Here is a 27,923-nt window from a genome sequence, read left to right on the forward strand (position 1 = left end):
TGCATGTCCATGGGGTCTATTAAGCAGAAATGCCCCTGTCCAGTTTCCCCTGCAGCTGTCATAGCATAGAGTGGAGCCTATAAGCCAATCACTTATACACTATCAAAAGTGTTTTTTTTTATTTCATGAATGTGTTACTAGTTGTCATTACAAACACATCCATGCCTTGGTTGTCCCACACGAGCTGCCACAGTCTCATAGATCATGGAAGGAAGTGATTTGGGACTGCATTATTGCTAACGTGCGGTGGATTTTTGAGAGCAGCGTTACGGGAGATGTTTTTACATCTCCCGTCATCAGACAAGGCAAAAAGAACGAGCCGTATTGGCAGCGCGCTGGGTTCAAAATTGGGGCGAACGGGAACGTCCGAAGCAGCAAAAGAGTTAACCACCAGAAAGCAGAACACCTTCAGATGGACGGTCATCTCTAGGCAGGCTGATAACAGCACCCAGGAAGGAGTGTTATCAGCTTGTAGCAGATATCAGATACAATATGTATCTATAGGTGAAACAGCCTCTATACTGTACTGTGGTCCCACACGATAATCAGTGCTGTTGCACAAGCAGCCGCGACCAAGCAACAATGAGCTGTTATTAATCCTGGCCGTCTCGTTAATGATTGTGTTCCCAGATTGTGTCTGCTTATTGAGAAATGTTGTCAGAGTCAGCCTTTTTCCACCTGCACTCCTGATTGTACGTAGAGATGCTGGCACACAGTGCACAGCACAGTGATTATACATATATATATATGCCTGCAACACAGTACACAAGCCTAGATGTGATTTAATCTGGAGTTGTCCTTTAAGATGCTTAATTGCTTCATTAATTGCTGGTGGTGTGATGGGGTCCTGGTTGCAGACATTCTGTGTTCTTTAACGATCCTCTAAACGGTTTTGTCTCAGGTCACCCCATAAATATATATTTTTTATCTGAGGCACTCCTACATTATAGCACCTTATATTCATAGCATATCGTCGTTGTCAGGTGGAAACCTTGTGTGTCCAAAACCGTTTGTTTTGTATTTATCATCTATAAAATGTACTAAACTAGTGAAAACAGCATATTTTAGTGATTATGTTGCGAGGAAAACGTTGAGATAATAGCCATTTTGGTTAGAACTGACTGAAAATAACTTTGTACTTCAAGTTTAAAATGATACTAAATATTTTTTCAAGTGTCCAAATGAATTCCAAATATTCTCCAATGATTTCGCGGCACCCCTGGACTGCCATCACGGCACCCCGGGGTGCCCCGTTACCCACTTTGAAAACCCCTGCTCTATCCTCTCCATCTCCTGGTGCTGTGGTGCTGTGATGTGGTCCTGGTTGCAGACATTCTGTGTTCATTAAATTTAGGCCTAGAATTATTGAACGCTTTAACCAGTGAAAAATAGCAGATATACAAGCTCACAGCGCGGCACCGAGTGCCGCGCTGCGAGCTTGTAGATCTGCTATTTTTGAAAAAGTCGTGAAAATATGTGCAAATCTTTGAATATTATGTATTTTCAAAGCGAACGTTTGTAACTCAAATTTTGCTTCTGGGGGGTCCATGGAACTAAATATTTTGAGATGGGGGTCCGTGGCCAAATAAATATCATTTTGGGGGTCCTTCACATGAAAAGGTTTGAGCACCACTGACATAGTAGTCTCTCAAGAACAGACTAACTGAGCTCCAGTTAAGTGAAAAGGACCTTTTCTTTGACGATGGCTGGCCAGATTGCTGACATCAAAACCTTAGAAGGATTCAAAAGACACTTATAGAATCTGGTCAAAATTCAAATTTTCATGATTTTTCAAAAATAGCAGATCTACAAGCTCGCAGCGCGGCACTCGGTGCCACGCTGTGAGCTTGTATATCTGCTATTTTTCAATAGTTAAAGCATAAAATATTGCGTCATAATATGTTCAGGCCTAAATGGGTTAACGATCCTCTATCCTCTCCATCTCCTGGTGCTGTGGTGTGATGTGATGATGGTTGCAGACACTCTGTGGGCGACACCAAGATCCCGTTCTGTCTGCAGTCGTGCGTGAAGCCTCTGGAGTACGCCATCGCGGTCCACGACCACGGAACAGACCTGGTGCATCAGTACGTTGGCAAGGAGCCCAGTGGGCTGAGGTTCAACAAGATGACACTGGATGATGACGGTGAGCCACTGTAGAAGGACTTATTTAACTTTAACATGACTGAGCTTCAGTTAAACCATGCAGGAAGTCCAGTCATTATATGAAAAAACCTAAAACAAATTGCAATAGTAGCAAACTCAACTGATTCTGTATCCTCATTATGTCCTTAGTGAGGGGAAAAAAGTCCCAAGGAATCCCATCGGGGCAAAGTTTTGAAAACGACCTACCTACCTTCACTTACTATACACTGACTACACTATAAAGGAAAATATGTCTCCCAAAATCTGCTTTAAGTGGGATGTGAGGGGTCAAACTAGGGGTTTTTAATTATTCTGAATCCATTGCAAGCATTTGTTTTGCATGAAAAACATTCCTTGGGCTAAAAACGGACCCCAAAAGACTGTGAAAATTGATGACTCATCACTAAACCATCATTTTGAGGGGCCATTTCTTGCCCAAGGAATGTTTTTCATGCAAAACAAATGCTTGCAATGGATTCAGAATAATTAAAAAACCCTAGTTTGACCCCTCACATCCCACTTAAAGCAGATTTTTTTGGGAGTAATTTTTCCTTTATAGTGTAGTGTATAGTAAGTGAAGGTAGGTAGGTCGTTTTCAAAACTTTGCCCCGATGGGATTCCTTGGGACTTTTTTCCCCTCACTAAGGACTAGGGATGGGTATCGAAAACCGGTTCTTGTTGAGAACCGGTTGCCCGTGGTTCGGTTCCATGGAATCGTTAGCCAATGTCCTTAACGATTCTGCTATCGATTCCTGCATATGCGCGATGACATCACGTCACACACGCGACGCGCTGCCTTGTTTAGAAGCAGCCAACATGTTGTCTGATGCTCTGGTCCTGTGACTAACTAAAGCAAACATAACAAGTAGCAGGCAGTCTACTTTATAGTGGCAGCCTACATAATACAGATGGTGCTGGTTACCTTTGCAATGTACGGATATATTCCATAATCCTGTGTCTGTCAATGTCGTCTCAAAAAAGAAGAAGAGAAAAAAAAAAAGCATCGTGTCACCAGGCTTTCCTGCCTCCAGACGGTCCATGCAGAAGGAGTTTACTTTCACTTTCATTTAACAGAAAGCAACAGCTTTGCAAAAGCTCTTGCAAGGCTGCAAGGTACAGAAAAAGCCATCCTATAGCCTAAATGTCCCTTTATTTTAGCCAGTTTCAAAGGAAAACCACCTCCCGTTTCTCTGTTGTTGAAAAAAAAAAAAGTCAGTTCACTTTGCGTGGTGTCGTTGTGTGTCTGTCCGCACGCTGGATTAATCAATGCATGTCCAGGTGAAGCCCGTTAAAAGTCGTTATAGTATCCTCCGATAGTTTCACAAAGTACATTAAGCAACAGAAATGTATTATTTAACATTTTAAGTCCCTTACAGAGGTTTTACAACCCAAACAACAGGAACAGTGTCATGAGGTAATATTTTGCCCTTAAATATTTGAAAGGAATAGACTAGAGTCAGACTACTGTGACATAAGGTAAATTTCTCACCTTGAAAACAACAAATGCAACCTTATTTATTTTAGCTTTTAAGACAATCGTTTTAAAACAATATTTATTCAATAATAATATTTTTAATAATATTTGAAATAAATTATCTCAATATGTAGCCATAATTTTAAAATAAAGTTTTTGCCATAATCATGCAGCTCTAACAGTGACACAGACATAGCAGCAATGGCACAGCAATTACAAATATAGGCTATATACAGTAGTATGTATTTTTAACTTTAGGCCTTTCAGTGAATGATCAGCTGGCATCAATATTATATCCATATTAGGGCTACACTGTAAAAAAAATAAGTTGTGCCTTCACATTCTGAGCACTGCAAAAACGGGACGTTGGATTGAGCTTTTTTGGGTGAAAAATATAAATAAAAACTAGAAAAAGAAGAAAATGACAGGAGGAGAATAAGGAGTGGAGGAGGTAGAAAAGACCATTGGCCACTATTTCTGACCAGCCCCCTGCATGGCGAGGGGGCTGAGAATCGATAAGAGAATCGATAAGGAACCGGATCGATAAGCAGAACCGGAATCGGAATCGGAATCGCTAAAATCTTAACGATACCCATCCCTACTAAGGACATATTGAGGATACAGAATCAGTTGAGTTTGCTACTATTGCAATTTGTTTTAGGTTTAGCCTAATTTTGGCCTAAAATTACTGGACTGCCTTCTAGCGCCACCATGAGGCCGATTCTTGCATAACACATTTTTGGACACTGCTCCTATATGTTGCCCTAAAATCACGCAAAGCGGTTTTCATATTTACACGCACACGCACGCGCGCACACACACACACACACACACACACACACACACACACACACACACACACACACACACACACACACACACACACACACACACACACACACACACACACACACACACACACACACACACACACACACACACACACACACACACACACACACACAGGCCCAGTTTAGTCGGAGCTGGTTAATTTGTATTGATAATGATCACCTTATCCATCCTGCTTATTGATCCAGGCTTTTATCCAGCCCACTGTTGAGCCTTTTCTAATATTTTGTGTAAAGATATGAGACGACACATTCAGAACAGAACTGGTATCTTTTTTTATTGTCCAGTTGTTGTGACTGAGTTTGTGGCTGACCACCATCTATGAAGATGACAACTGACAAAAGTAACAAATATCATTAAATATCATTAAAAAAATCATTCATTAAGTAAGGGATAAATACTGGCTCCGCGGGGGTTGTTCATATATAACATCCCGACGGACTGATAACCGAGTTATCAGTTCGAAGGGATGTTATATATGAACAACCCCCAAGGAGCCAGTATTTATCCCGCTTATTACCCGGCTACTAAATAAAATTAATAATTTGACTGAAAACTAAAAACAAAACAAAGTATTTCCTTGTTTACAGACGGCTGGAAGTGTTCCACAAGTGTTGCGCTGGGCGTCCTCCCAGCGCGACACGGTCGCCTTGGAAAACAAGGAAGTGCTGATTAGATAGAATCCATTTTCTGATACTACGTCGTCTATTTCTCGCTTAAAATATTTTTTAAAACATTCTTGAGAGCAACGTTTCGTTCTAAATGTCGCTGTGTGGTTGTTTACATGGCTGACATTTTGGATACGACATTAAATTCATGCAGCGCAGCTTGACTGCAGCAGCTGCTCTGAGTCTTTGATTAGCCATCGGTCTGTTATTGAGCTGAGCGGTCTGCTATCCAGAAATAACAGACCTCTGATTTCAGCGCTCGACCAATCAGAATCAAGAATCCAAACAGGCCGGGTAATAATGTGCAATAAGTGTTAAATGGCTTTATATTACGGATAGCCTCTTTTCTTGATTGTTTAAACATGACATCATGGGCCGCTATGCTCGATAACAAGCTCGATAAGCCCAAAGCTTATTGATACCGGGTACTCGATACATTTGTTATGGGGTTATCGAGCTACCCTTGTTTAAGGCTTCATCCCTAGTCATCGGTGGGCAGAAAGAGGGTGAGAGGGAGACAGAGTCTCTCTCTTTCACCCCAAGAAACATGAAACCAGAACACCTTCAGATGGACGGTCATCTCTAGGCAGGCTGATAACACAGCACCCAGGATGCAGTGTTATCAGCTTGTAGCAGATATCAGATACAATATATCTGATAACACAGCACCCAGGAATCAGCGTTATCAGCTTGTAGCAGATATCAGATACAATATGTATCTATAGGCAGGGGCGTCACACCAAATTCTGGGCCCTGGGTACAAGGATTCACTGCGGCCCCCCCCCCCCCCCCCATGAATGTTAACTATTGAAAAATAGCAGATATACAAGCTCACAGCGCGGCACCGAGTGCCGCGCTGCGAGCTTGTAGATCTGCTATTTTTGAAAAATCGTGAAAATGTGTGCCAAGAAACCCATGTTTCCATGTCAGTGATGCTCAAACTTTTTCATGCGAAGGACCCCCCCCCCCCCATATCAAAATATTTAGTTCCCAGAAGCAAAATTTGAGTTACAAACGTTCACTTAAAAAATACATATATTGAAAGATTTGCGCACATTTTCACGACTTTTCAAAAATAGCAGATCTACAAGCTCGCAGCGCGCGGCACTCGGTGCCGCGCTGTGAGCTTGTATATCTGCTATTTTTCAATAGCTTAAGTTACTAGGGCCCCTCCACCTTGGGCCCTGGTAACTCAGTCCCACTTTCCTACCCCTTGTGACGCCCCTGTCTATAGGTGAAACAGCCTCTATACTGTGGTCCCACACGCTAATCAGCCTGTTGCACAAGCAGCCGCGACGAAGCAACAATGAGCTGTTATTAATCCTGGCCGTCTCGTTAATGATTGTGTTCCCAGATTGTGTCTGCTTATTGATGAGTCAGCTTGTTCCACCTGCACTCCTGATTGTACTGTGATGCTGGCAACACAGTGTACAGCACAGTGATTATACATATATATATATATATATATATATATATATATATATATATAAAATATGCTGGCAACAGTGCACCGCACAGAGCAGCTACTGTAAGGTGCAGGGAATGAACTGCAGTGACCACTTCCATTATAGATAGATACCTTTAGATAGATACCTTTATTATCCCAAGCGGGAAAATCAGTCGCCCGAAGTATGAAAAGAAAAAGATTGTACAATGTACACACAGCAAAAGAGAAATGCACCAAAAAAAAAAAAGAGAGAAAGAAGAAAAAAAAACACAAAACCTCCTATCTGCAAATTTCATGATTTTTGGATTTCACTTGAAATGAGGACAACAGGCTATGCTGCACATGGTCAGTCTGTCTGCAAGGTCCTTCTGACCCTCATTTTGCCAAAAATGTTATGTGACAAGAAATAGTAGTCATTTTCTTATTCATTTTCCCAACAAAGTGAATTTTTCAGATAGGAGGTTTTGCGTTTTGGCCATCGATATAGATAAGGTGTCAAAAAAGTCTACTACTAACCCATATACAACACAACATAAACTGTATACTTGAATGAGCGGGAGGCTCCCCAGGGATCTGTACTAGGTCCTCTAGTATTTCCCTTTATACCAGATCTCCGTGGCTGAAAGAAAAAGGTCAAGCTACAAACTCACAACAAATTGTGTTGATGTTAGCTTATAGATTGCATATTTTTGAGCGGTGTTGACTGCTCCTATCGTTACAAAATGTTCTAATTTGTTTCATTCATGTTATAACTTCCTATTCTGATGCCTCCCTTTCTGCAGACAAACCACACAACCCTATGGTGAATGCTGGAGCCATAGTCATCACTTCTCTTATAAAGGTAAAAAAACATCTAAACATTGTTCTTCAAGATGTTCTTAGTCCTTCTACAAGGTCACATGTGAGCTTACAGTATATTATCTGCTGCTTACCATAATGCCATGCGGTTTATTTGTAATGGGGTGTTTATAATACGCAGAATGGTGTCCGACCCTGGGCGTTTAAAAGGAGTTTTCAGTAGGACTACTATTTGGAAATATACAGTAACAACAAAAACAAAAACAAAAAGTTGCAGAAATGTACCCCATAGGGGTGCAACGATATAGTAACTTAATTTTAATTCGCAATGCTATATATGCTATATATATATATATATATATATATATATATATATATATATGCTATATATATATATATATATGCTATATATATATATATATATATATATATATATATATATATATATATGCTATATATATATATATATATATATATATATATATATATATATATATATATATATATATATTTCATTTCTTTGCTAAATAGTTACTATATCGATTTTAAATCATTGAATCGTATCGTATCTCCATGAATGAACGAATATCGTCCATGTATCGTATCGTTAACCATGTATCGTGATGCGTATCGTATCGCTGTTAAAATGTATCGTTACACCCCTAGTACCCCACTCAGTGACATATATTAACCCACAGTCATCATCCGACCGGGCGCAGGGGGCATCCACCCCTGTACGCAGGGACGTGCTGGCCATTGGGAAAAGCGGGACAACTCCCGAACGGCTGGTTCATTCCCGGCCGGTCCAGGCCGGCCATTAGGGGAAAAAAAATAAAAAATAAAATGTCGGCCTTCATTCCATTTTGGGGGCTGGGCGGCCAACAAAGTAAATCGTCACTGTCGAGCAGAAACCTCGTATCTCCAAGTTTTAAATGTGTACATTTTTTTCGCAAAGCAAAGCCCTGCTTCATCATACAAGGCCGTTGCACAAAAGTAGTGAAAACAGCAGATCTACAAGCACACAACGCCTCGCGGTGCGAGGCGTTGTGTGCTTGTAGATCGTCTGTTTTCACTAGTTTAAATAATTTTTTAAATGATAAATACAAAACAAACGGTTTTGGACATACAAGGTTTCCACCCGACAACAACCAAATATAACTCATGTAATTGGCCCACTGGCTTGTCACTTGTGATGATCTGAAATGGCAAATCTTTGAGTAGCAGCAGCGCTATAGAGAGAGATCTCTCTCTGTGGCGTGCAATGAGGGCCTCTGCAACTCTTTTATCTGGGCTGAATCAGGGGCCCAGCACGTCCTTGCCTGTACGTAGGTACTGTACGTAGCCTACCGCTGGCGATTTGCCCCCCCTGCCCGCGCGGGAGGGCGGTCCACTGAACTGTCCCTGCCCGCGCGGGGAGGGCGGTCCACTGAGCTGTCCCTGCCAGCTGACGCCACAGATTAGCCTGTTATCTTATGTAGGTCAGGTTCAACGTGCCTCCTTCTTAGACGCACACTCACAACAGGGGGCGTGTGTCTGTCTGGCCAATGACGGCTCTCACAGGAGGAAGGTGTGTAGATAGATAGATAGATAGATAGATAGATAGATAGATACCTTTATTATCCCAAGGGGGAAATTCAGTTGTCCAGTAGAAGCACAGCAGTATACAGTTATTTACAAAGTTACAGAGACGTAAGAAAAGATAGATAAGAGGGAAAAACAAAAAAAAACAAAGACAAGAGCAGTACAGTACCAATAAAGAGAATGTGTATCAATAGAGGGGGCGAATGTGTGTGTGTGTGTGTGTGTGTGTGTGTGTGTGTGTGTGTGTGTGTGTGTGTGTGTGTGTGTGTGTGTGTGTGTGTGTGTGTGTAAAACTGGCTTGGCATGTATGTTATGGTGGGGTGGGGAGGGGGGAGGGGGGAGGGGTGGAGTTCATGCATCCGTTCAACCACGTGTGTGTGTTTATCATTTGACCCCAGTGGTTTTCAACCCTTTTCACATCAAGGTCCATGATTTATTAGAGATTTGAGCCGTGAAGCACCATGTGATGACATTTAGCCTCTCAGAACCCAAAACCTAAGTTATATTTGGTTGTAGTTAATAATAGTATAATATTTTGTCCACAATTGCATGCTGTACTGATGTTGGTACCATAGGAGGGATAACAGGCAAAACAGACACACATTTTAAATAATTCTGCATTCTCTAATTGTGCAGACTTCTTGTAAATTAAGCAATGCACCAAATGGTTTCATTTTACACTTCTCAAGAGTTAAGATTATAACGTATTCAAAGATAGCAGATCTACAAGCTCACAGCACGTCAACTTTGTGCCGTGCTGTGAGCTTGTACATCTATTTTTTTAACATTTTGGAATCTTCTCTTCTGGGGGTCCCTAGCACAAAATATCTTCAGATTGTGTGATCCACGGCTAATTACATACAGCATCATTATGGAGGTCCATGGCATGAACAATAACTGATTTGAAGGCATTGGTAGAATTAGCCTCAGGTCTTACTGGGTTAAGTTGATAAGCCAGTGTGTTTATTTACACACAGAGGCAGAGGAAGATGCTTCCACGGTTGTGTCAACAGAATGTAAAAGGTCATGAAACCATGTCTTGTTGATAAAAACAGTTGGCATGATGTCAGAGAGACTGAAGAGAATGTGAGACATTTCTAGTTGGAATCAAGCAGGGCTGCATTTCATTACTGATTATTCTACCCATTACTTTTTTAGATTAAAGGAATAGTTCACCCCAAAAGAAAGACTTGTTTTCTATAAATCACCCCATGAAGCCTTGACTACATGTTAAGGCATTAACGAAAAAGTCGACTCAGTCGACTTCATTACACAAAGTCGACTCCCACCAGAGAAAGTCGAAAGTTGAAGTTGAAAAAGAAAATCCTTTGTATTTTTTTTCTATCATTATTTTTGCTCCATGTGTGCGTCTGTACAGCATTCAAACAGTAGGATTGCTTATTGTCTAGAACGGAATGATCGATATTACAGTGCTACATTACATTTGGTATAACATGGTTCTATTGTGAAAATAGCTGATCTACATGCTCACAACGCCTCGCATCGTGAGGCGTTGTGAGCATGTAGATCTGCTATTTTCACAATTTCTGCCTCTATATATTTGACAATTTGGACAATGTTTAATTTGTCATTTCAGAGGTATTAAAAAGTCCTTAAATTGTCACTTTAGAAATGTGCAGATACCCTCTGTACACTTAAACTTTGTGTTGGTTTGTTTACTGTTGAGTGAGAAAACAAAATTTCACATTAAGTTAACCATCTGATTTTTGCATTGGTCTCCTATACCAGGGGTCCTCAACCGGTGGTCCGGGGACCACCAGTGGACCTTGAGGGGGTTCCAGCCAGGTGGTCCCCAGTAAACAAATGGACCCTTAACTCTTGATAGCGTAAAATGAAACCATTTGGTTTGAAATGAAACCATTTGGTTTCATTTTGCTCTCAAGAGGTAAATTATTGTTCAACATCTGCACTACTTAATTACATAATATGTGTGAGAATGTAGGAGAATCGTTATTTTGGTCAACGTTTGCCTGTTATCTCTCCTATGCAGTGTTCATTTTGTTGACTAAGACTAAAGGCCCATTCCCACTGGACCAGATAACAGATAAAAAAATCTCTTTCTCCAGATAAAAAAATCTCTTTCTCCATTCAAGTGGATGGTAAGATACAGATAAAGAAAATATCTGCCACAGATAAAAGAAATATCTGTGGCAGATATTGTTTTTATCTGTATCTACCATCCACTTTGAATGGAACAATATCTGGAGAAAGAGATTTTTTTATCTGTTATCTGGCCCAGTGGGAATGGGCCTTAAGACTAAAAATATAAGTCGACTAAGATTTTGATATTTAGTCGACTAAGACTAGACTAGACTAAAACAATTTCAGAAGACTAAGACTAAATGTTGTTATTAAAAAGTCTTAAGACTAAGACTAAATCTAAGTCTAAGACTAAATGGAATGAAACCCAAATACATCTTTTATCTTTACATTTGAGAATGTAGGCACTTATCTGTTCTTTTCAAATCGTGTTGGTTTTGCACAGAGATTAGCAGACAGTGTCCGATGTGATTGATACTGTTACTATATGCTGTATATTAATGCAGACATGCAGAGCAGAGATTGTGTACCTGGCAGTAGCACTGTGGCACACAGTTTACAGTTTACAGTTTAGGCATTTAGCAGACGCTTTTAATCCAAAGCGACTTACAATAAGCAAATAATCATCACAATAATAAACAAGATTAAGTGTCAGTACATCAACAGCAATATAACAAATGTGAATGAATATATATCTAGAAAAAAACTATATAATCCGTAAAACAAGGTTTCTAAAAACCTAAAAACAAATGCTAACTAGCTTCATGTATGGTCATTGATTTTTCCAGTAGTGCTAAGGGTTTAGGTGGAGTCTGAAAAGGTGAGTCTTCAGTCCACGGCGAAAGCTAGCGAGTGAGTCCGTTGTTCTAAGTGCGACAGGGAGTTTATTCCACAGCTTGGGGGCCAGGAGGGCAAACTGTCTCGGACGAGTGGATTTTTGCCCTGGGGTTTTTAGCGAGGGTTCTGACACTAGGCATTGTAGCCTTGCCCTAGCAGTTTTACTTGAACATTAACTTAAGTATTGTATTTGCTACTGTATATTAAGGTGCAATGGCATTACAGCCAAGATGGTGTTTTGTCTATATTTTTTTTGAGAACTCAGTATTGCACTGTATTTTTCTGAATCGTTTTGATATTGCACTGACAGTAGAAAATTACTTGTTCAGAGTCATGTGGTTATATTTAGCCTAAAAGACTTAGCCTAAAAGACTAAGACTAAACGACTAAAACTAGACTAAAATGTTTTGATATTTAGTCGACTAGACTAAGACTAGACTAAAACAATTTCAGAAGACTAAACCGAAGTCCAAATTGTATGATTTAGTCTTAATTTAAAGCTATACTGTGTAAGTTGCTCAACTAGTGGTCAGAGCTGTATAGCAAACCGCAGTCGCGTCGGCGTCTTTCGGACGTTTTTCGCCGCGGACCGGCCCTCTCGCCACCGCGTCTGCCTCCACCTCGCCGAGATCTATCTTTAGAGATGTCCCTGGTTCCTGTGCGTTCAGGCATTCCGGAGAAACACACTCCTTCACCCGAGTATGTTGTTGTTATGTTGAGGCAAGCTACTTCCTGAGAAGTCAGCAAGATGCGCCTGTGATTGGCCGGTAGTGTACCATGTGTTTATGATCGGCGATATGATTGGCCAACGTATACACATGATGCAGATGACGTCATTTTGCCGCGAAATTCTCCCCCCCTCACGGCTCATAGAAAACATATAAAGAGAAGGCTTTAGAAGCTGAAATTAACGGAGTGGGGGTTCTAAAACTTTAGCGATTTAACAGTTAGGACAATTTTAAGATTTCTTTTATAAAAAAAGTTACATGGTATAACTTTAAGACTAAGACTAAATCAAAAATGTCTGACAAAATGAACACTGCTCCTATGGTACCAACATCAATACAGCATGGAATTGTGGACAAAATATTATCCAATGGCAACACATATTCTGAGACGTTTTGGGTCTGGGAGGCTAAATATCATCAAACGGTGGTTCTGTGGCTCAAATGCTGAATAAATGATGGACCTTGATATGAAAAGGTTTGAAAACCACTTCCTACAGCACAGCAGCATCAAATAATGAATTATTATACATTAGGAATGCGACTAAAACTAAAATAATCAAAACATTTTGGGTGAAGTATGAAGTAGGGTTATTAACCAAAAAGTCCACAAGTCGACTCAGTCGACTTCATTACACAAGTCGACTCCCACCGGAGAAAGTCGAAAGTCGAAGTAAAAAAAAAAAGAACTTTCTATTGTGAAAATAGCAGATCTACATGCTCACAACGCCTCGCGATGCGAGGCGTTGTGAGCATGTAGATCTGCTATTTTCACAATTTCTGCCTCTATATATTTCACAATTTGGACAAAGTTTAATTTGCCATTTTAGAGCTATTAAAAAGTCCTTAAATTGGGACTTGAGAAATGTGCAGATACCCTCTATACACTTAAACTTTATGTTGGTTTGTTTACTGTTGAGTGAGAAAACAATGTTTCACATTAAGTTAATCATCTGGGGACCCCCCGAAATAATTGGGGGGTCGTGTTTGATGTGATGACGTCATCAAACGATAAAGTCGACTTCAACTCAACTTTTTACTGAGTCGAGTCGACTTGCAAAAATCACAAGTTGTTAATGCCCTAGTATGAAATACATTTTTTTTTAATATTGCATTTTATTATCATATTTATATCAACGATGAAGCGATTCGACCAGACTCTGTTGCACAACAGAGTCGTGCAAAGAAAAATGACCTCACATATTGTGTCTTAAATCATCATCATCTCCTCCAGTTTTAAATAGACGGGGTCGGGGAGCGGGCCGGGTCGTTAAAACAGAGAGCACATGTCGTACGATCTACATTTAGTCTCTTTATTACTTGTTAACGATACTTTCCAACGTCTGGAAATCCAAGAAGACCAAGCCGGGTCAACGCAGAGATGCCACGTTACAACACGGACAGAAGACAGCAGTGTTGATTTTGACAGCAAATTTTGATTTTGTTTTTTCGTCTTTTGAGTAAAATGTAATCATATTTTAGTCACGTGAAATATTTTAGTGTTCTAGTGTCTTCTAGTGTTTGTCGACTAAATCCACACGATTTAGTCAACAAAAACAGTATTTTTGGCAGGCCATGGCGTGATGGCATCGAAATGGCAGATTTTTCACTTATCCGCAAGCCGATAACACAAACTGTGTCGCGCTAGTTTTTATTTGTTGACAAAACTGTCAGTATGTTTATTGGTGTTTTGTTTTAGTCATCATTAGCACAGTGGTTCTCAACCTTTTCATGCAGCGACCCCCAAAATAATAATATTTCAAGTGGGAACCCCCCCCCACCCCCACCCTGACAAGCTCTTGGAATTGTAGGAGTTGGCATTACATTAGTTTGACTCCATCTGGTCAATTGCGAGGCGTTGTGAGCATGTAGATCTGCTATTTTCATGTAGCCTATACCTACACTTATACTGTATGTTGGTCTGTTTACTGTTGAGTGAGAAAACAATGTTAACATTAAGCTAAACATCTGGGGACCCCACTGGGGGTCCTGACCCACAGGTTGAGAGCCACTGGTTAGCAGACAGGCAGGCAGTCATATGTCATTAGTGTCACAACAGTCCAACACTGCCATCTACAGGCCTGTATGACTGTTGACATACTGTATGTCACTTAACTCAAAGTTTCAAAACAAAGCAAACATGTTCTTCTGTATTTTTTCCCTTTTCATTTTACAGCCCAAAGAAAATAAAGCTGCCAGGTTTGACTATGTAAGTACCTAAAAGGTTTTATATTTCAAAGACGTCTTATTATAATAAGTATATAATATATTTTGTTTGCATGCAGTTTCAACAAAACATGTTTTTGTGTTATCATTGTAGGTGATGGAGTTCTTGAACGCCATGGCTGGTGGAGAATTTGTGGGCTTCAACAACGCAGTGTGAGTGTTACTGCATGCTAACGTATATAGCACACACTTATTCTACCAGTAAGACCAGGGCAGGAATTTCATGGAGGTCATGAAGGCCATGGCCGCTGTTGCCCCTCAGTTTGGCCTTTGTGCCCCTCAAACAAATGACCTGAGGCCACAGTGACCTTAATACCCAGCTGACTGTACCACTTTCTCCTCTGTCTCTTTCTGGTCAATATGTAGACAGTAGACACCAGTGTCTCTTTCTGGTCAATATGTAGACAGTAGACACCAGTGTCTCTTTCTGGTCAATATGTAGACAGTAGACACCAGTGTCTCTTTCTGGTCAATATGTAGACAGTAGACACCAGTGTCTCTTTCTGGTCAATATGTAGACAGTAGACACCAGTGTCTCTTTCTGGTCAATATGTAGACAGTAGACACCAGTGTCTCTTTCTGGTCAATATGTAGACAGTAGACACCGGTACCTCTTTCTTGTCATGTAGACACCAGTATCTTTTGTTGAGATTCTGAAATCTTAACTCCCCCGAGTCCCCATATTTAAACCAATCAGGGCTGAGCGTGGATCAGATTGTAAATAATCTATTTTATTGCTGATTAGGTTATCATCCCTAACCCTTAAATTCAACAAATTCTTTCAATGGACTAAAATCTTGTTTTATTTGATGGTCTTCCTGCCTGCCATTTGGCATTTGTGCCCTCAAAAAATGGACAACACCAAAGGCCAAGTGGCCACGCCCCTAAAATGATGAAATTCCAGGCCTGAGTAAGACGCCTAAGGGCGAAAAGCAAGGTCACGTAGGACAGAATTCATTTGCAATGTGATTTGAGTTGCGGTTTAATTTGGATTGGTTAAAGGGATATTCCACTTTAAAAAAAACGTTTGGTCATTTTATCATCTAATCAGGCTTTTATGAACGTCCTGAACAGATTTTAATTTGCTTTATTCAATATTTAGATATTTGATGTAAATGTTATCAGGCCCTCCAGGCCCAGGGCCTCTCCCCACACACACCCATTGTAACTTCAAACTCCATTTTAACCATGATAGATTCATTAAAAACACCCATTATTTTTTGTAGTGACTCATAATACCCTCCCTAATACGTGAGCAGGCCGTGTTTTTTCAATAACTCTTTTCTTTTCTTTTTAATAATTATTTGGGAAAATGGAAAAAAAAATAATAATACAATAACATTGTATTAAAAATAAATGAAAAAGTTATTGAAAAAACACGGCCTGCTCACGTATTAGGGAGGGTATTATGAGTCACTACAAAAAATAATGGGTGTTTTTAATGAATCTATCATGGTTAAAATGGAGTTTGAAGTTACAATGGGTGTGTGTGGGGAGAGGCCCTGGGCCTGGAGGGCCTGGTAACATTTACATCAAATATCTAAATTTGAATCAAGCAAATTAAAATCAGTTCAGGGTGTTCATAAAAGCCTGATTAGACGATAAAATTACAAAACGTTTATTTGAAAGTGGAATATCCCTTTAAACTGACACAATATGTCCATATATGGGCATTCCCAGATATGGGCTTAATATTGATGGCATAAAAGGGATTCTATTAGTGTGGTTGCCCTAACAGGGCATCATCTGGGAATCAGATGTAGAGGGCAGGGATCTCCATATATGGGCATAAAAGGGACAAGGACATAATTCATTTGCAAGTGTGACTCGTGTCGCGGCAACCACAACCACATGGTACATCCTGTAACACATTATCACCGTACATTTACCCTGCTATTTATTTCAATCTATTCTATATCATGGCTGCGGTGAAAAGGAATCTATTGTGCCGTGTTATACTGTATGAAACATTAGTTTCTCTTCTTTCATCTTACAGGTTCCAGTCAGAGAAGGAGACAGGCGACAGGAACTATGCTATTATAATATATTATACTGTATGAAACATTAGTTTCTCTTCTTTCATCTTACAGGTTCCAGTCAGAGAAGGAGACAGGCGACAGGAACTATGCTATTATAATATATTATACTGTATGAAACATTAGTTTCTCTTCTTTCATCTTACAGGTTCCAGTCAGAGAAGGAGACAGGCGACAGGAACTATGCTATTATAATATATTATACTGTATGAAACATTAGTTTCTCTTCTTTCATCTTACAGGTTCCAGTCAGAGAAGGAGACAGGCGACAGGAACTATGCTATTGGTTACTATCTGAAAGAGAAGAAGGTGGGTGGAACGGAGATGGTGTTTGAACAGAACCATACAGAGCTGTGGACTTCACGTACAAACCTCTCCTACTCCTTTACTCCTAATTTTGATTTACCATGGCCCCATGCAGCCCGATAGCTGATATTAGCTTGCATACCATGGAGTTCGGAGTACCATTAAACTACGAGAAGCGGACAATTAACCTCATGAGCCAAATACTGAGTGTAAAATGTAAATGTTTAACATATCGTTGCTGTCAGGCAGAGCCCTCTTATCTCCATATATCCTACTTCAGGGGTGCCCAGTGCCACTGCCCACACTTTTAAACTGACCAGCTCAACACGATCTACCCACCCAAAACATCATTCTCCCATTCTGTATGGAAGTTAAGAGTGGGGTGGCTCAGAGTAGATGACAGAGTACAGCAACTTTAATGGGCCTGGTGTACAAGATACACTACATCACTATGATACCCATGTATGTACCTGGCAAAATACTTTATAAACGTTAAGGATGTCCATAATTACAACACCAGAGGCAGCACCACAGATCACGTTCAACCCAAAGTCAACTCAAACAAAGGCTCAAACTCGTTCTTCTGCTATACAACCAAAATGTGGAACGCCCTACCGAAGGCTTTAAAGGAGTGTGGTTCCCTAGCATCCTTTAAAATCGCCCTGAAAAACCACTTAAAGGCGGCAGCCATTCGCAACTGGCAATAACAAACCTAGCCCAACCCTACCCTGATCCTTCTTTGTATTTAGCTACTGTATCCTTTTTGCACTGTTTTTTTTTTTATTTACTTTTTTTACTATATCTACTGCATAGTACTGTGTTCTATCCGTCTGTCATTCAATGTTATATGAGATACTGTGTAAATAAGCCAAGTGCTTTCCTAGGATCTCCTTTTAGTTGACCTTGTACCAGTGAACTGTACCGTCATGAAACTGTACCTTTTTCTATGCAAACTTCTAATAAAGTCTTCAACCAATCAATCAATCAATCAATCAATCAATCAATCAATCAATCGGTAGGTTTTCAGGTTCTTTGCCTTGCACATTTGTATAACTTTATAACTTCATAATACCGCAGACGTTTGCTCACAACACTCTTAAACAAAGCATTGCATTGCCTAGTATAGAAGCCTTGAAGGGATCCGACAGGCCCTTCTGGATGTCAATCAATCAAGTCACCATAATCAGAGAGGCAAATGCCAAAAAGAGCAGTTTCGTGATGTCTTTGTTCATACATAACCTACCCAGCTTGGATTTTATTTTGATCATACTGCAGCGTCACAGAAACAAAAGTACAAAAAGGTTTTGAGCTTGTAAGGCTTGTTTTGGACATACTGTAGGCTGTTTACCCAGACTCACCATGCGTTGTCTTGTGGAAAAACACAAGTACAGTATGTTATTATTGCAGAATGTTTACGATAGATTTATTATAGACAGCGGAAATGTGATCCCCTTCAGGTTATCCAGGTTTATCATAAAGCAGCAATGAGCCATAAATGTTAATGTTTAACCTAATGTTTACACTCAGGGTGGCTGGTTGTGTGGATGCTGTTCAGGATGGATTTATGTAAAGAGGCCGTATAATGTTTGCATCAATAACACAGGAGATCATAATAATAGGGGTTAATGTTTAATATAACAGATTTACGGTGGCAGGTTTACGTCAGGTTATCATAACACAGGAAGGCATAAATGTTAATGTTTAATGCATTGTTTATCCAGACTCCAGACTGAGTTGTGTTGTGGAAAAGCACAAAGCCACGTGTCTGAGACAGAGTGATTGATTGAGAATGTATTAGAAGTTTGCATCATGACAGTACACTGGTACAAGGTCAACTAAAAGGATACACCAAAAAAAAGTTTCAATTGAGGTATAACATTGAATGACGGACAGACAGAACACAGTACTATGATAGATATTTAACTCATATAACATTGAATGACAGACAGACAGAACACAGTACTATGATAGATATTTAACTCATATAACATTGAATGCCAGACAGACAGAACACAGTACTATGATAGATATTTAACTCATATAACATTGAATGACAGACAGACAGAACACAGTACTATGATAGATATTTAACTCATATAACATTGAATGACAGACAGACAGAACACATTACTATGATAGATATTTAACTCATATAACATTGAATGACAGACAGACAGAACACAGTACTATGATAGATATTTAACTCATATAACATTGAATGACAGACAGACAGAACACAGTACTATGATAGATATTTAACTCATATAACATTGAATGACAGACAGATAGAACACAGTACTATGATAGATATTTAACTCATATAACATTGAATGACAGACAGATAGAACACAGTACTATGCAGAGGATTTCATCAGAAAAACAGTCATAAAAACACAAATAAAAGGTATTAACAATAGGAAGGTCAGGGGGAGGTAAGGATAGGCTTTGTTTTCATTTAGCAGTTTCAGGTAGCCGCCTCTAAGTGGCCCTTTGTGCCAAATCTGGGTTGGACGTTATCTGTGGAGCTGCCTCTGTTGTTGTCAAATCTATCTTGTGCAGCGTTTCATGCCTAAACATCAAGAATCATCAAGAATCAGAAAACATCAAGAATCTCCTCCATATTGCTTTCCTTGGCTAACTCATTCCTCTGTCTTAGTGTGTTCCCCCCAGATAAAGTTGTTTTATTCTTAGTTCTCTCTTGGCCCGTAGCCAAGAGAGAGTAGACGTTTGCCTGGGGACCCAAACTAGTTAAAATAGCAGATCTACAAGCTGGTAGATCTGCTAACGCAGCAAGGAACTACTACTTCAAGACTTGGCTTGGACCATTCTTTAGACTTGACTTATATACAGTAAACAAAACAATACAATAGCGGTCAATATGTATAATATTGTACTGATTATCTGTGGTCTTTGCAGTGCTTCCCTGAGAATGCAGACATGATGGCAGCTTTGGACTGCTACTTTCAGGTAGGTCGGTCTGTCTGTCTGTCTGTCTGTCTGTCTGTCTGTCTGTCTGCCTGCCTGCCTGCCTGCCTGTCTGTCTGTCTGTCTGTCTGCCTGTCTATCTATAGTATCTATCTGTCTACTCTATCTATTAGGGGTACAACAATATAGTAACTGAATCGATTTTAATTTGCAACAATCTACTATTGTAGTGTACATACATTGAATCGTATCGCCATGAATTAACCAATGTCGTCAATGTGTCGCATCGTCAACCATGTATCGTGATGCGTATCGTATCGCTGTTAAAATGTATCCATTACGTTATCCATCTACTGTATCTACCTACCTACCTACCTATCCATATACAGTATCTATCCATCTATTTATCCTACCTACTGTACCTACATGGTATCTCTGCTTTAACACAACGTCTAACAGTTTGCGGTGTTTTTCTCCGGTTCCAGCTGTGCTCCATCGAGGTGACGTGTGAGTCGGGCAGTGTGATGGCCGCCACGCTGGCCAACGGCGGCATCTGTCCAATCACAGGCGAGCGCGTGCTGAGCACGGAGGCGGTGCGCGACACGCTCAGCCTCATGCACTCCTGTGGGATGTACGACTTTTCTGGGGAGTTCGCCTTCCACGTAAATATACATCTATTACCTACTGTATAACACTAGAACCTTAACCTATTACTGTAGAGACACTTCCATGTAAATATACATCTATTACCTACTGTATAACACTATAACCTATTACTATAGAGACACTTCCATGTAAATATACATCTATATTACCTACTGTATGACACTATAACCTATTACTATAGAGACACTTCCATGTAAATATACATCTATAATACCTACTGTATAACACTATAACCTATTACTATAGAGACACTTCCATGTAAATATACATCTATAATACCTACTGTATAACACTATAACCTTAACCCTAACCCTTCCATGTAAATATACATCTATAATACCTACTGTATAACCAGTGTTGTACCCGAACGCGTTCAAAGAACGATCGTTCATGAACACGTTCATATTTTGGGCGAACGTGAACTGAACGTAATTGTTTTCGCTTGATGAACGATATTGTCGAACGCGGTCATTCTGACGCCCGTGAACGGAGTTCGTCGGCGTTCGTCGGCCGTTCATGCGGCGGTCCGCGCCTCCGCGGTCGTCTGTCCTCTCCTCTCTCTTTTCATTCACATGCTCCAATAGCACGCACTGTGCACGCAGCTCCTCGTGAACGTTGATATAAAGTGCAGTCTGCACTCTGCACCTGCACTGTGAATCTTCTCCTCGTTACGTGTCTCGCAAGCCTGACTATACTTTGTCCTATGTGTGTTGCACGGCGAAAATAGCTGATCTGCAAGCTCACAACGCGTCGCATCCACGAGACAACGTGAGCTTGTAGATCAGCTATTTTAACCAACGCGGAAACATGCTGTGCGCGAGGTTTAGAAACGTATGCCTTCTAGTGGGGTTCCTTGTACATGTACTTTTTTGTTTTCATTTCAAATGTGTGTTAAAGTTTATTTTTCACTTCCAATTTGTAGATTATGGTTTATAGAACAATTTTGGTTCGAGTGTCAAGACAGTGGATTGAAGAAAAATATATTGTTTGCCCTATTTCCAAAATGACCAAAATCGGAATTGTGTTTTTTGAACAATGTCTTAGTTTTCCCACAACTGCTGTGTAATATATATATTTTTTATTGCTATATCAAGTCAATACTGTGTGGGGAATCAATTGGAGTCAAATATTTGTTTTGAATATTATGATATTTCACACAATGAGACAATAACATGGTTATTACATTCAGCCCTTCACAATAAGGGTGCAGGAAGACTGGGAACTAGGCAGTGGGCACATAAATATTGTGGGCACCTCAATGTTAAGTTGGATGAAATTATTGCTGTGTGGTTCTATATGGGCTGAGTCAATAGTTTTGACAAATAATAGCATGCAGCAACGTCTAAACATTTATATAATATATATATAGACCTAGGCTATATATTTTTTTTCTTCTTTTTTTTCTTTTTTCTTTTTTGAATAGCCAAAGTATAAAAAAAAAAAATATGGTTAAAAAAAGAACGAAAAAGAACTAAGTTAGTTCATTTTGGGGAACCATGAACTTAGTTCAAAATATAGAATTATGAACTATGAAATGAACTAGTTCATTTTAGAAGTTCTGAACTTGAACTTGAACTAGTTCGTTTTTAAAGTGAACTTTCCCAACACTGTGTATAACACTATAACCTTAACCTATTACTATAGAGACACTTCCACGTAAATATACATCTATAATACCTACTGTATAACACTATAACCTATTACTATAGAGACACTTCCATGTAAATATACATCTATAATACCTACTGTATGACACTATAACCTATTACTATAGAGACACTTCCATGTAAATATACATCTATAATACCTACTGTATGACACTATAACCTATTACTATAGAGACACTTCCATGTAAATATACATCTATAATACCTACTGTATGACACTATAACCTATTACTATAGAGACACTTCCACGTAAATATACATCTATAATACCTACTGTATAACACTATAACCTATTACTATAGAGACACTTCCATGTAAATATACATCTATAATACCTACTGTATAACACTATAACCTTAACCTATTACTATAGAGACACTTCCACGTAAATATGCATCTATAATACCTACTGTATAACACTATAACCTATTACTATAGAGACACTTCCACGTAAATATACATCTATAATACCTACTGTATAACACTATAACCTATTACTATAGAGACACTTCCACGTAAATATACATCTATAATACCTACTGTATGACACTATAACCTGTTACTATAGAGCAGGGGTTTTCAAAGTGGGTGACGGGGCACCCTGGGGTGCCGTGACGCCAGTCCAGGGGTGCCGCGACATCATTTGATAATATTTGGAATTTATTTTGGACACTTGAAAAAATATTTAGTATCATTTTAAACTTGAAGTACAAAGTTATTTTCAGTCAGTTCTAACCAAAATGGCTATTATCTCAAAGTTTTTCCTCGCAACATAACCGCTAAAATATCGTCACTGTCGGGCAGAATCCTCGTATCTCCAAGTTTCAAATGTGTACGTCTTTTGGTAAAGCAAAGCCCTGCTTCATCATACAAGACCGTCGCACAAAACTAGTGAAAACAGCCGATCTACAAGCACACAACGCCTCGCCTTTGTGTGCTTGTAGATCTGCAGTTTTCACTAGTTTAGTACATTTTATAGATAAATACAAAACTAACGGTTTTGGACATACAAGGAAAATTATAATGTAGGGGTGCCTTGGATTAAAAAGATATTCATGGGGTGCCCTGAGACAAAAAAGTTGGGGAACCCCTGCTATAGAGACACTCTGAGTTTAATGCAGTCCTGTGGGATGTACGACTTCCCTGGGGAGTTCGCCTTCCATGTGCGTACAGTACCACCAGGCATGTGCACACAAAGGGGGCTTGAGCCCCCGGGGAGCGTGTTGATATTTAGACATAACATTTGTTCGACGCAGGTGAATGTTAGTTAACCTGGTGAAATGCTAACCTGCCGACACTGTTGAATGCTAACCTGGTGAAACCCCAAACCCTAACCTCAGTAAAACTAAACCTAAAACCTAAACCTAACCCTAACGGCCTGTCCATAGTATCTCCGAAATGTTCGGTGAGTTGGACTTTCCGGCGTGCAAATTTCCGAACTCTCATTCGGTGTAATGCTTTTCAGAAGTTGCCAGTGACGTCATTTTGTAGTCGAACGGACCTTTTGAAAAGTTCGGTTTCAGTCAAAGTATGTCGTATTCAGTCGAAATAATGACACGTAGAAATAGCAAGATCCCCTTTTATCCGTCTGTAAAAAGTGCCCTCTGCAGACCATGAATGCAGTTTTTACTATGGTGAAAGAAATGCAAATTCCCCCTCTTTCCATGCCATACCTGAATGCAGCATTCAAGAGAATTGCCTTGTCCAAACTCTCCTGAACTTGAATGCAGCATCTTATGTTGAAAGAAATGCCCTCTCTGTGTGGAAATCCATTCCGTTACGCCACATCTCCAGTATTCACTTGATAGTTAAATAGCCGACGTCCAAGCTCACAAGTTGTGAGCTAAAATCTGCTATTTTCACCAAAATGCCCCCTGCCTCTCTAACATTATCTGCACATCCCTGTTCAGGTGGGCCTGCCGGCTAAGTCAGGTGTGTCGGGAGCGGTGCTCCTGGTGGTCCCCAACGTGATGGGCATGATGTGCTGGTCCCCGGCCCTGGACCGGGTGGGCAACAGTGTGAGAGGGATCCACTTCTGTGAGGTACCGTAGATATACTGTATATTCATTCTGGATGCCGTCGCTTCATTTAAAAATGCATGCCATCTCTTTAGTGTAGACTCTTCCAGTATCTTCTTCTCTTTTATATTGTTTCATCCTCTTTTCAATACAGTAGCAAATGACTGAAAATACTTGTTTTAATCAATTATCTTACAAAGATCCTGTATTTTTCATTAAACCGATTTAAATTGTCATGTAAATCGTTACATGCCTACTGTACTTTAGTGCAGGAATAAAACATTATTTTATGTATGGTAGAGTATGTTCATAATATATGACACTGTTTTTAGTTTTTGTTTGTTTTAAGTTTCAATAATTCATAGAAGCAAAGCCAGACAATATTTCACATTTCCTACAACAACAAACAAATGCAATGCATGTTTCTTATTAGAGTTGTGATTGTTTTAGGAGCTTGTTTCTCACTTCAACTTCCACAACTATGACAACCTGAGACACTTCACTAAGAAACATGACCCCAGACGACCTGCTGAGGACCAGGTAACTACGTTACACCTACTGTATTATATACTGTATATACAGTATAGCATTAAACTATACCCTGACACTAACTCTGATGTTATGCTACCCTAATGCTAAGAGCTGGGAGGACCAGGTAACTATGTTACACACACATGCATGCTCATTTACAGTACATACTGTATACAGTATGTATTACATGTGATAGGCTAGTGTACTTATTAGCCCATGTTGCCTTCACTATAAGGCTCATTTATGTTCTGCGGCTCCAGACAGATTTTGTATTAATTCTTTGGTCCAAAATGGTTCTTTAAGGTTGCCGATCCCTGTGTGAAAGTCCTATGACGTCCATCACATCTGACATCATACATGGATATATGGAGATCCCTGTCTGTAGAACCAGCCACACAGATACGGACGTCTTCCTCCATATATGGGCATTCCCATATGAAGTCCTGTTAGATATGGGCTTAATATTGATGACATCAGGGATCTCCATATAAGGGCATACAATGGAGTCTGTGAGTGCGGTTCCTCCCTGACACATCACAGTGATGTCAGAGAGTGATGTCAGAGCAGAAAACCCATGGACGTAAAAAAAAAAAGTGTACACGGACGGACATCCGTCCGGACGGAGACATGATGTGCCGTTTCTCATACTAAACTGCGACCTTTGTCGCAATTTAACTACCCTACCCTAACACTAACTCTGAGGACCAGGTAGTCTGGCATAGCCAGACAACTATTCCACAATCTTCGAATGCTATATAGAGATTGGAACGGCAGCTCCTGAACGGCGAGTATCGGAAGTAGCCACTGCTGCACTGAACTGTAGTCCCATTGGAAACATAACAGAAACACAATAGCTCAGACAAAGTCATTCGAGCTGCCTATTATTGTTATGGGTGTATAGTTTAAGAAAACATTTTAAAACATCATGGAGGTAACACCAATAACACCAGAGAAAGACGAAATAATGCCCCCAGAAATATTGAAAGGAGACTTAACGCTTCCAGTAGGACATGTTTTTGCTACTGCACCAAGGGAGCGGTTGCGTCACATCCGCTTTATCTCGTACTCATTGTTTCTATTTCCGTGCCCCAGACTGTATGCCGGGAGCATTTGCCCAAATCGCGGAGTCAACAGTCTGGCCACGCGAGACTAAGGACCAGGTAACAGCACCACTAAATGAGGATTCAATAAAACATAAATAAATGACTTGAGAAACAAAAGGACTTCTATAAGTAGTAAATAATAACACATCTAGCTATCCACTGATAACAGGAAACACATCTGGGAACATTCTACTGTACTTACTGTACATTTACAGCTGTCCAACACAGATAAGGAGAGGCAATCCATAACGTTTGAGCTGGGAAAACATTTGGCCTTAAATGTATCCTACTGTTCCTACATGGTCCACCGACTACAGAGTCCAGAAGACATCCCGACTACAGGGGCAAATAATACGCTTTTTATCTTATCTTATTGTGAAACTGTTTTAAAAGGTGGATTGTGTCTCTTGACTCTTTATCTGGGTGGGAAGTTGTGAAACGAAAGTGCTCCTGGCCTTGAGATTAATAAGCCTCTATTAGATCAATGCGGTACAGTTCAACAGCAGTAGCTCCTCCGAGCTCTTTGGCAAACACAACAGTGTCAGGCAAGGCTGCGTCCTCGTCTCCCACCCTCTTTGGCATCCTCTTTGCTCTCTCTGCTCCTGAAGCAACATGCCGCTGGTGCTGCAACCTCGATGGTGTCTACACTACAGTACATCCACACCGGATCAGATGGCAGCCTTTTTCCATTTCACCCGACTCACCCCAGCCAAAGACCAAAGTTCGCCCCCGGCTCAAATCGGAAACATGCTGTTCGTGGATGACGCAGCTGTTGTGGCCCACACTGAGTCAGCAGCAGCTTCAGAAGATGATGGACCAGTTTTTTTCCCAGGCCTGCTAAGACTTTGGGCCGACCGTCAGCCTGGAAGACTAATGTTCTAAGATAGAAACACTGAGGCCCAGACGGACAGAATCCAGTTTGGGTAACCGGTAGAGCCACCGGAAAAAAAGACGCAGAGATTTTTATTCTTTTATTTGTTTTACTGAGAATAAGGTTATGAATAACTTTAGGATTACGCATATCTTTCTGAGGTTAAGATTAGGAATAGGGTTAGGTTTTGGCACCATTTTACTGAGGTTAAACGACAACTTTAGTTTTTTTACAACAAGGGTTCATATTTTAGATTGTAATTAAAGAATATAAAAGATGAGTGTTAAAGTTATTTCATTTACTTCTTTCTATTGTTTTAGAGTGTCAGTGGTTGGGGGCATGCGTACAAGTGGCTAAATATGTCATTTTACACAGAATAAGCCCATTCTCAAGATACAACGCTACCTTTCATGGTTGGATGTGACTTATGGGGGATAGAAGTGTTACTGTAAATAGCAATAAAGAAACTGCTGGCTTATTGTGTCTAAAAAGACATATTTAGCAACTTGTACGCATGCCCCCATGCGTAAGCATGCCCCACATTTTAGCACGGTAAACGCGATAAAACAATAGAACAAAGCAAATGAAAACATTTTAACACTCACTTTTTCTTTTCTCTAATTACAATCTAAAATATGAACCCTTGTTGTAAAAAAACTAAAGTTGTCCTTTAAGTTTAGGAATAAGGTTAGTTGTGGAAGGTGATGACTGGCGGGGCCTCAGGGTTCTATCCTACCCAGAAACACTGCTGCATAACAACCAGGATCAAATCCATGATCATAATTATTATTATTCGTCTTTGTGTCTCGTTAGAACAAGTCAGTGATCAACCTGATGTTTGCAGCCTACAACGGAGATGTCTCTGCTCTGCGGAGGTGAGTGAAAGCTCTTCTCTACGCGACCGCGGTTTTCCCGGTGATCCTGAGCGCAATGGTGGGGGCCGATGGGCAAAGGAGGGTCGTGACCTTATGAGAAACAACTAAAATAAGACC

General features: G+C 40.1%; 1 protein-coding gene across 3 annotated transcripts in view; it reads left to right on the forward strand.

The window, feature by feature from the left end:
* LOC308292084 (glutaminase kidney isoform, mitochondrial-like) overlaps positions 1-27,923 on the forward strand; it is a 97,208-nt gene that overhangs the window by 58,733 nt on the left and 10,552 nt on the right. For all 3 annotated transcript variants that reach the window (XM_080734312.1, XM_080734314.1, XM_080734313.1), the window contains exons 6-15: positions 1,980-2,143; positions 7,363-7,421; positions 14,759-14,791; positions 14,903-14,961; positions 17,087-17,153; positions 20,067-20,117; positions 20,561-20,737; positions 24,319-24,450; positions 24,877-24,966; positions 27,745-27,806. In XM_080734312.1, the coding sequence (XP_080590438.1) occupies positions 1,980-2,143; positions 7,363-7,421; positions 14,759-14,791; positions 14,903-14,961; positions 17,087-17,153; positions 20,067-20,117; positions 20,561-20,737; positions 24,319-24,450; positions 24,877-24,966; positions 27,745-27,806 (894 nt within the window). The remainder of the gene's footprint in view (positions 1-1,979; positions 2,144-7,362; positions 7,422-14,758; positions 14,792-14,902; positions 14,962-17,086; positions 17,154-20,066; positions 20,118-20,560; positions 20,738-24,318; positions 24,451-24,876; positions 24,967-27,744; positions 27,807-27,923) is intronic.

The sequence above is a fragment of the Nannobrachium achirus genome (genome assembly GCF_963921795.1).
Source record: "Nannobrachium achirus genome assembly, chromosome: 9".
Lineage (NCBI taxonomy): Eukaryota > Metazoa > Chordata > Actinopteri > Myctophiformes > Myctophidae > Nannobrachium > Nannobrachium achirus.